The sequence below is a fragment of the Larimichthys crocea genome, chromosome XII (genome assembly GCF_000972845.2).
Source record: "Larimichthys crocea isolate SSNF chromosome XII, L_crocea_2.0, whole genome shotgun sequence".
Taxonomy (NCBI): domain Eukaryota; kingdom Metazoa; phylum Chordata; class Actinopteri; family Sciaenidae; genus Larimichthys; species Larimichthys crocea.
In genome coordinates, this window is record NC_040022.1 from 30872171 (window position 1) to 30881249 (window position 9079).

Genomic DNA, 9079 nt, shown 5'->3' on the forward strand with positions numbered 1-9079 from the left:
ACTGCTCCGTCCAGTCCCGCTCCTCTCCTGAATATTTAAATCCTTTAATGCACAGAGACACCAGCCAAAGCCTCAATACCCTTCAATTGATTCCTGTTGCAAGACAATTCAGGACCCCGTCCAGTTATAGCCCAACCCCCAGCTCTTCTTCAGACACAGCAGTAAAGATCACGTCAGATTTATTGGGATTTCACCCGCACGGGTTTTCATCCCGTGGCCTATCAATCACTTGTCTTGTATAGTTAATGTAGAGGCGTGCATGTCTTAAACATGTCGCAGTGCCATGGGCAGGGGGTCTGAGACAGAAACCAATATAACTGAGTGGATCTGTTTCATGTTGCTCTTTCTCCGGGGGTTAGCAGAAACTGATCAATCACACGTGGTTTGGACTGAAAAGCCTCTATTGTTGTTTCACTTTGGGCGCACCTCAGTGCGAAAACGCCACCGGACACCGGTTCGGTCGTGTGACAGCGGCAAGGCTGCCGTTTATCACATGGCCATGATACAGAAAACTGCACCATAAAAAACAGAGCAGTAAATCAGCGGTTTAAAGATGGCCGACAGGGGAACGAGCTGCCAGGGCTGTTGGAGAGTCGGAGTCACTGCGGGAGTTCAGGAATCCTCAGACCTGACCTTCAGAAAATGGAGCAAGCAAAGATATTTTGTCCAAATGAGACACAAGCGTCTCATAAGTTATAGCTGACGGACGGGCTTCATGCCCAGACACCACCTCAGCCTCGACATCTCCACCTCGCTTAGTGAAAGCCAAAAGGGTCGTTCTAAAACAGGCATTGCATCTATTAACAACAATTAATTACGTAATGTAAAGATAACTGGATTAGATCAAATACACTGCAGTGAGTAAAGCTTATCAATAAGGACATAGGTGTGATATTACTGGATATGATCTAAGGTTTAAATATCATCCAGCATGCCTGTCAGAGATGTTGACTCCCATGTATGTGCACTTTCTCTGACTGTGACATTAATCACTCGATGAAAGACTTTTATTTTGTGTCCCTGTAGTGTGGGACATGCTTGTTTAACTTCTCAATGGACACGTTTGGAGGCTCTACAGGTGAATACGGGGGAAATAGTTCATAGATATGAAAAATGTGAACTGGATAAATCCAGGTTCAAAAGGTGTCGTTTCGTGTTGGGTATGGGTTGGGTACTCACTCCATAAATCAGGAAATGTCTGTCAAGAGCCACAAAAATCTAAATGATGTATGAACAAAGCTCTCTGTATGAATACAGGAATCAAACTGGAAGGTTTGGTGGCTGGACGAGCTGCTGAAGGGAAGAAAACCGACTTTAAAGATCATTTTCAGACTCTACAGGTCAATATGGTCAACATTGAGATTTCCTGAAATTTTGCAAATGAGGTGCTATCTAATGTAACTTTGGGTGAAATCTACAGAAACACACATGAAGTCTTTTTTCCATCAGTCTGAAAGAACAACATCTCAAAGCTGACCTTTGCATGAAAAAGCGTTTTTTGGCCTGTCGTGTCTCACAATAGTTTTTATTGTTTTCTCTGTCGAGTAGCTGCATGCTTCACTCCAGCTGAAGGAAATGCACAGAGACATCGTGGCAGCTGATTTGTTTGACACATTAATAGCAAACAGTTTCCGGTTGTGACTGAGACAACAATCAGGAGGTTCTGGGTTGGTGAGCACATATAAAGGAGTTCAATTCTTTGTTCATTAATATTTGATTAGATATTTGCAAACTTAATGACACCAATGCCGGAGTTGTTTGTGCACTCTGCTTTCCCGTAGGGCTTTGCTAAATTCAGCTTTGGCTTCAGCACTCGGTTCCTAAATCTCTCAGCATCACACGTCCCGAGTGAGTAGCTAACATGCAGCTTTAACTCACTTTTATTTAGAAGATGCGACTTTGAGACTGAGAAACCAAACAGTAGTCTTGTTATAATCCAACATCAAATACAGTGGTACCATGTTTTTTTCTCCATCCATAAAAATATTTTAAAGTATCAGCTTTAAATGAGAGTTGTAACTTATTGGTATTAACTAAATCAAAGGATTTATCCTCACCTTCATCTCTAAATCAGATTGGGTAGCTTTGTACAGTGAATGTTCCAGAAGAGGAGCGCCATCTAAAGCCTAAAAATGCTGTTTTAATTCCCCCAAAGATTTTAATAGCAAATCACAGCATGGATTTTCTTTATGGTGTCGCACAGGTCTTCATGCCGTAATGTGTAATTTTTTATCAATTTACAAGTGGTCAGAAATAGTTACATTTTGCACTAAATCTGTGTAACAAATCAAAATGACTTCAAAAACCTATGAGACAACAGAGCAAGGCCATGACCTTCGTATACTTCTGTCACAATGTTTAAAGCCCTTACACACTCCTTAACTTTTCTAAATTTGAATAGGAACCTAACTCAAACACAATGTTTACGGTTTGTGACTAGAAAAACTCAAATTAATCTTCAAGTTCTCGGCTTTTAGATGATGTGAACCACTTCTGTTGGCCTGCTGTGTCCTTCTAAAGATCCCCTGCCCACCTAAAAATCTGAGGACTATGGTAGGGAAAGTTAAATCGGAAGAGGCTAGTGCAGAGCTAAAAGAAAGTATCTTGAATGAACCAATGGACAGCACCAATCCCACAGCTTGGTACTTCTATTGGGAACTAAAAGCAGCATTCTTTTGGCCACTTGTCTCTGGGGGGACTTGCAGTCTCACGTTTGTTATTGAGAAAGTGGTCTAGCTCTGTTAATTAACTCCATTTCTATTACTCAGCACCAGTCTGTGTGGATCTGTGCCAGACTCAGCCTCATGAATATAAAGACCAGTTGTTGTCTTAATGTGTTTGAATAGAAGTCTAACAAAGCTAACAGCGTGTTTGTTGCTTTGCTGTGACTGTGTATTGGCCTATAACTAATGTTATAAGCTGTTCAAATGTTTTAGAGGAGCAGCCAAACAATTCACAGCTAAATTATAAACCAAGGGCGAGATTTGGCATTGTTTCAATTTGTCTTCTGCATTCGGTACAAATGTCCAAAAGGGGATGGGATAAAAGAGATGTAGCTTTATTTATGACGATGATACGGCTCGAGATAGTCTGTTTCATCGGGACCTGCAGCAGAGATGGATGCCGGGTCTATGATTTGGGCACCAGATATTGTTCTGTTTATCGGAGATGGGTCACAAGATACTTAAGATGACTCACACTCAGACCGGCAGAGAGAAGCTTTGGCTGTACTACGGCTCGAAGGGAAACCGAATACACAAAATACTTTGATTTGACATTGACTCAAACTTGTGGAAACACGCCAACTGTGTCAAACTGTGGGTATTTTTGGACGCAGAGTTTTTTTAAGGGCTCGTCACCTCATTTTATTCACACTGTGCTCGTGATGCTGATGAATCTACAGATCAGTTGAACGGCTGTGGATTTAAGGACATTAGCACGGCTGTATTTCTTTAATCAGAGCTTAGTTAAACATATTCACACAGGTGAACCGACGTAATTATGCGCTGATAAATGACTCCTCACTCTTTGTACGGTGATTGTGAAGGTGCTCTTATTATTATTAAGCCTAGAGGTAACACACAAATATCCATCATGTATTGATACTAATTCAGGGTCACTTACACTGAGCTGCAAATTTATTTGGGTACCCTGACATAAATTTGAAATAATTCAACAGTCGCACAATAAATCCAACATTTATGAAGCTCATATTCTGAAAATGGATTAACTGTAGCAATCTAATAAACTGGGAGAATATTAAATAGAAAATGACATTTTGATTAAATTACTTCTTCTTAGCACAAAACACCCACAACAAATCTACGGAGCTGATCTAGGGACACATATTAATACTGATGACTAAACAGTCTACTTGGTCAGCTGCTGAATTTACAGATTTTCCAGTCCACAATTTGCTTTAATCAACTGCGCTCTGTTCAATCCACCAAACAAATTCAAACACACAAACAACCCCTGTGAATATATGTCTATAAGTACATTCAGGTTTGTGTTCATTGTAATGGTTTCTCCTCCCCAAGTGACCGAGACCGTCCTCATTCTGTCCTCAGATCTTTGTGTTACTGTCAAGAACGCACGCACTGTCCACTGAAGCTCATAATGCTGTTGTTGTTTTCTCTAAAGACTCATATTAGCTCCAGCTGACCTCCACAATGTATTTTCATACAAAACAAAGCCGATGGATTATATCCACCCTCACTTACCCTTTGGAAAAGGGACGTTTTGCACCAAGTACAAACAGAGATGACGACGACGACAGCAACCAAACTTTTAGCATAGATATGGGTATGTTATGAATCATGTTGAGGATAGTCTTCAGAGATCTCAACGACTGCCGATCATCTGGGGATTTCTAAAAGTGCTTGGAACGACGCTCTCCCCATGTTTGCCGTCATAGTCGGCACCGCTACCAGATTTAAACAATGAAATCTGGGAGACTGTCCTCAGTCTCTATTGAGCAAAGAGTTTAGACTGACTTGTCATATAAACAATGTTGTATTTAGGAACTGAAATCAAATGACTGATACAGTTTTTCTTAGAAGGACACAAATATCGATGCAGCGTTATGACAGAGTCAGTTTGTATGGTGATGCAGCAGATCCTCACTGGAGGTCTCTGTTGGTCCTTTGCTGTAATTACTTTCTTATTCATAGAGTGAATATGAACCTCTCCTGTGACTGAGATATAAGGTCAGGTGGAGGGTTGGTTCATGCCATCACTTTTTGTATAATTCCTATAGTTTGCTAATAGAGGTCATTAAAGGTCATAGATTATTAAATGCTTCTCGGAGACGAGGGGATGCTGTGGACTGTTTGGACGGTCAGCACTTTTACTGATAATGACTCAGAGTTTACCAGCATGTGAGCCGCAGACGCAGCAGGCTGCAGACGCGTGGACGGACGTATTGATCATGTAGCAGAATACGGGACAGGTGCACATTGTTAAACAGCTGCAGCAGAGGCGTCATGCCCAGAATATAAAAGCCGTCATTAAACACAGCGCCCGCGATGAGACCTCACTCCTCAGCCAGATGTATTTACCGCTGCTGCAGCCTCCGCGCTAATGAGCTGGATCAGGAACCAGTTGGAGGACTTGACACCTCAGCAGGAACTTGTCGATAGATTTTTTTTTTTTATCTAACTTCACAAGTCATATGATCGATATCAGAAAATGAAGAGCTTACAGGATACAATAAGATGAGAATGCATCATGGGGAAGAGCAGCTGTTGCAAAAGAAAAGGCATTGAAATACAAAATGTGGTTAGAAATGTCTGAAAGGAACAAAGATTATGCAGTATGCAATAAGAAAATGAATGAGGTAAATTATACCATGAAGGAAAGTGTGAGATTACACAAGTGCATTCAAATGTGCTCGTATTCTTGTCACCGAGCCTGCGAGGGCCATACATATTGAGCAGGAAGTGTGAATGTGTGCAGAAAATTCAATTCACCTTATCAACAATGTTCAACTTACAGGAGGAGATAACAGGGCCCAAACATGCAGATGTGCTTATTTGCATTATTACCTGTTCGTGTTTATCAAACCGGTCCGGATGTCGGTCGTGTGACGGTACGCCACAGTTAAACCACGTGCAGAGAAAATGATCAACGAGCGTGATTAAAAACCTCAGCAGTTAGTTTGAATGCAGCCTTTGTGTGTGTGTGTGAGTCTGTAAAGGAAAGTGCTTCCACCGTGTGTCACCCACTAGAGGGGGATAAGCACATCTTAAATGTTTGTTAGTCAAACTACACTAAAGACTGTGAGTGAGGGGATGAAGCTGTTCGGGAGCAGGAGAACTCACGTTAAGTCTAATTAAATAGAGAGTAGATGGGACAATGCTTGATCTTTCTTTAGCTTCTTCACTTTGGCAAGGAAAGCTTCTGCTCTTTCAATAATCTGCCACTGGGAGATAGGATTGTGTACTTGTATTAATCATGTTTCAGGGACAGTTACAGTTACATTATGGAGACTAAACTCCCAAACATCCCCAGACAGCATAGACTGAGTGAGAGTCATAGGACTACCTGTAGTCTCAGGGTATAATGTCTCTAAATAACCCAAGTAATGAATAAAGTTTAAGACCGGGGGTTACTTTAATGTTGAGTTAAGGCAAGGATAAGTCTCTAGGGAATGTGGGTCAATGCAGTGTGTACATTAGGAATGCTGATCACCGATCAACCATGAGCCAAGTTTTCCAGGAAAGTGTAAATTTAATCCAGCCAAGATCCAAATTGATCTTTATGGTGACTTTTGACCACGAGAAAGCAGCTCAGTGAAATAAACAGGGTGAATGCAGGGAGTTCATTTAGAGCACATGTTCAATGAAAACATGAAGACTTGCAGTCTGTGTAATAAATCCTCTTTATTGACTGAGACACAAACTAAATGTTGTTTCTTCATTGAATCTCACATATGTACAAGAAAAGAATGAATCATCTCCTTATTGATTCTGATCATACAAACTAAAGTCATCATGAGCAGTGATAGCCTCCATGGCTAAACAGACACAGGAAGGAGCGCCACCTAAAGAAACTCAAACATTTACACAACCACCAATGAGAAGAGGGCAAAGTACCGCCCACAGTGTTTGATTGACAGGTGAAGAAATGCCACAACAATCAGCTGTCAGCAACAATGATGGAAACAAAACAAGCTGAAGACATGAAACACAGAATTTAACCCTTCAATGACTTCTGTCTATTTGACTTCACACAACTCAGCAGAGGATCCATAATAAATATAAAGTCCAGCATAGAGAGGCTGAGTGAACGTGGTCTGGACTCTGTGGAGGAGAGTCATGGTTTCAGAGACGCTGTAGAAGGACAGAATACCTGCACTGTGATCCAGGTACACTCCAACTCTGGAGGACCGAGGACCTGAGACGGGAGTTTGGACTTTGTTGTAATAAAAGTTATAACTGTTTGTGAAACAATCTAACATCCAAGATTTGTCATTGAATCCAAATACACATTCATGTGATCTCCCTGCTCTGCTGATATTCTTGTATGTGACTGCTACATAAACTCCATCTCCTCTCCTCTCCACCTCCCAGTAACAACGTCCAGTCAGTCTCTCTCTACTCAGGACCTGAGACCAATAAGTGAATCTGTCTGGGTGACTAGAATAAGACTGAGGTTGTTTCATTAATGTCACTTTTCTGTTCCCCTCAGATAATAACAGCTGTGTGTTTGCTGTGTTTGGATCCAGTGTGAGTTCACGTGAATATTTTAAGAACTCAGCTCTGGTCTTGGGCTCTGGTTCTGGTCCTGACAGTGAAACATGGACTTCAGTGTCTGTCAGTGAGATGTTTGTCCGTTGGTCCCTCAGAACGTCCTGTAGTTTATCTCTGAGCTCTGACACAGCAGCTGTCACATCCTCAAAGTCCCTCAGAGGACGGATATTGATGCTGGATGAGTCTGTAGATTGGCTGAGTCGTGACAGTGAGGGGTAGTTGTGTAGAAACTGGTTGTGGTCCTCTGTGTGTGAGAGCTTCTCCAGCTCAGCGTCTTTCCTCTTCAGCTCAGTGATCTCCTGCTCCAGCTTCTCCTGAAGATCTTTGACTCGACTCACTTCAGTTTCCTGCTGGGATCTGACCTGCTGCTTCACATCAGACCTTCTTTTCTCCATGAGACGGATCAGCTCAGTGAAGATCTTCTCACTGTCCTCCACTGCTTTATCAGCAGAGCCATTGATAGCCTCCACCTCCTGTTGGAGCTCCTTCACATCTTTCTCTCTGTCCTGGATTCTCTGCTGGATGTTTAGTCGACTCACCTCGAGCTCTCTCTGCCTCTCAGTCCTTTCTGCTGCAGCTGAGACTGTGTCGTGGCCTTTATGTTCATCCACAGAGCAGAGATAACAGATACACTGCTGATCAGTACGGCAGAACATCTTCATCACCTCATCATGACGAGAGCAGATGTTCTCCTGGAGCTTCTTGGAGGGCTCCACCAGCTTGTGTTTCTTTAATGGAGCTACATCATGATGAGGCTGGAGGTGTTTCTCACAGTAAGAGGCCAGACAGACCAGACAGGACTTCAGAGCTTTCAGTTTTCTCCCAGTGCAGACATCACAGGCCACATCTTCAGGTCCAGCATAGCAGTGATCAGCAGGAGCAGCTTGGAGTCCAGTCTTCTTCAGTTCCTCCACTAAAGCTGCTAACATGGTGTTTTTCTTCAGGACAGGCCTCGGTGTGAAGGTCTGCCTACACTGAGGGCAGCTGTGGATTCTCTTCTCATCCTCTCCATCCCAGAAGTTTTGAATACAGTTCATGCAGTAGCTGTGTCCACAGGGAATAGCCACTGGATCCTTCAGTAGATCCAGACAGATCGGACAAGAGAAGGTTTCCCGGTCCAGTTTATTTCCTTGCTGCGCCATTTCTCCTCTCCGCGTCGACGACTGTCTGAGTTTGACTTCCGCAGAAATGAAACTAGTTTGAGCTCTGATCTCAACAACATGCGGCCTGTCAGCTGACACGTCAGCACATGTTGGTTCCACCCATCTTCAAACTGTAGATCTGAGGGGGAGGGAACAAGGAAACATGAGCAGAGAGGAGCTGGCTGTGTTTGAGAGCAGGAAGAAGAGGGAGGGCTTATCAAGAGCTGAGTCATTCCAGGAAGAGGAGCTTGTAAATGATCTGTAGAGTTCATACACTTTGATCGCTGTGAAGAAAATAGTTCATGTTAAAGTTTCACCTGGAAATGAGTCCAAAAGAAACCAGAAGACTTTTCTAAAACACGGCTGATCTGAACGTGAACTTCCCTGTTCATGACAACTGTACTGAGGGTGGATTTATATACAACTCACCTGTTCAGATTATATTAAGGCTTAAAGTTATGCAGGATTAAGAGTGTGATTGACTTGATTGTTACAGATGGCATCATTCAGCTCCACAGACCATCCACGATTTGCCAATATTTAGATTAACCGGTAGGACTGCCAATACAGTGGTCCCTCATTTATCGCGGGGGATACTTTCTAAAAATAACCTGCAATAAACGAAATCCGTGAAGTAATCAGCTTTATTTTTTACAATTATTATACATGTTTTAAGGCCGTAAA

At 42.5% G+C, this 9079-nt stretch overlaps 2 protein-coding genes and 1 long non-coding RNA gene across 6 annotated transcripts in view; 1 reads left to right on the top strand and 2 right to left on the bottom strand.

The window, feature by feature from the left end:
* LOC113747018 (uncharacterized) overlaps positions 1-9079 on the bottom strand; it is a 155106-nt gene that overhangs the window by 94743 nt on the left and 51284 nt on the right. The gene's annotated exons all lie outside the window — the stretch shown is intronic.
* Positions 1-9079, top strand: part of grin2ca (glutamate receptor, ionotropic, N-methyl D-aspartate 2Ca) — a 67655-nt gene that overhangs the window by 10164 nt on the left and 48412 nt on the right. The gene's annotated exons all lie outside the window — the stretch shown is intronic.
* Positions 6719-8395, bottom strand: LOC104932330 (tripartite motif-containing protein 16). The gene has a single exon (XM_019261529.2). It carries the CDS (start codon positions 8393-8395, stop codon positions 6719-6721), a length of 1677 nt encoding a protein of 558 aa, XP_019117074.2.

Bases quoted from the DNA above. Each gene is read 5' to 3' on its own strand.
- LOC104932330 (XM_019261529.2), bottom strand. From the start codon at position 8,395: ATGGCGCAGCAAGGAAATAAACTGGACCGGGAAACCTTCTCTTGTCCG.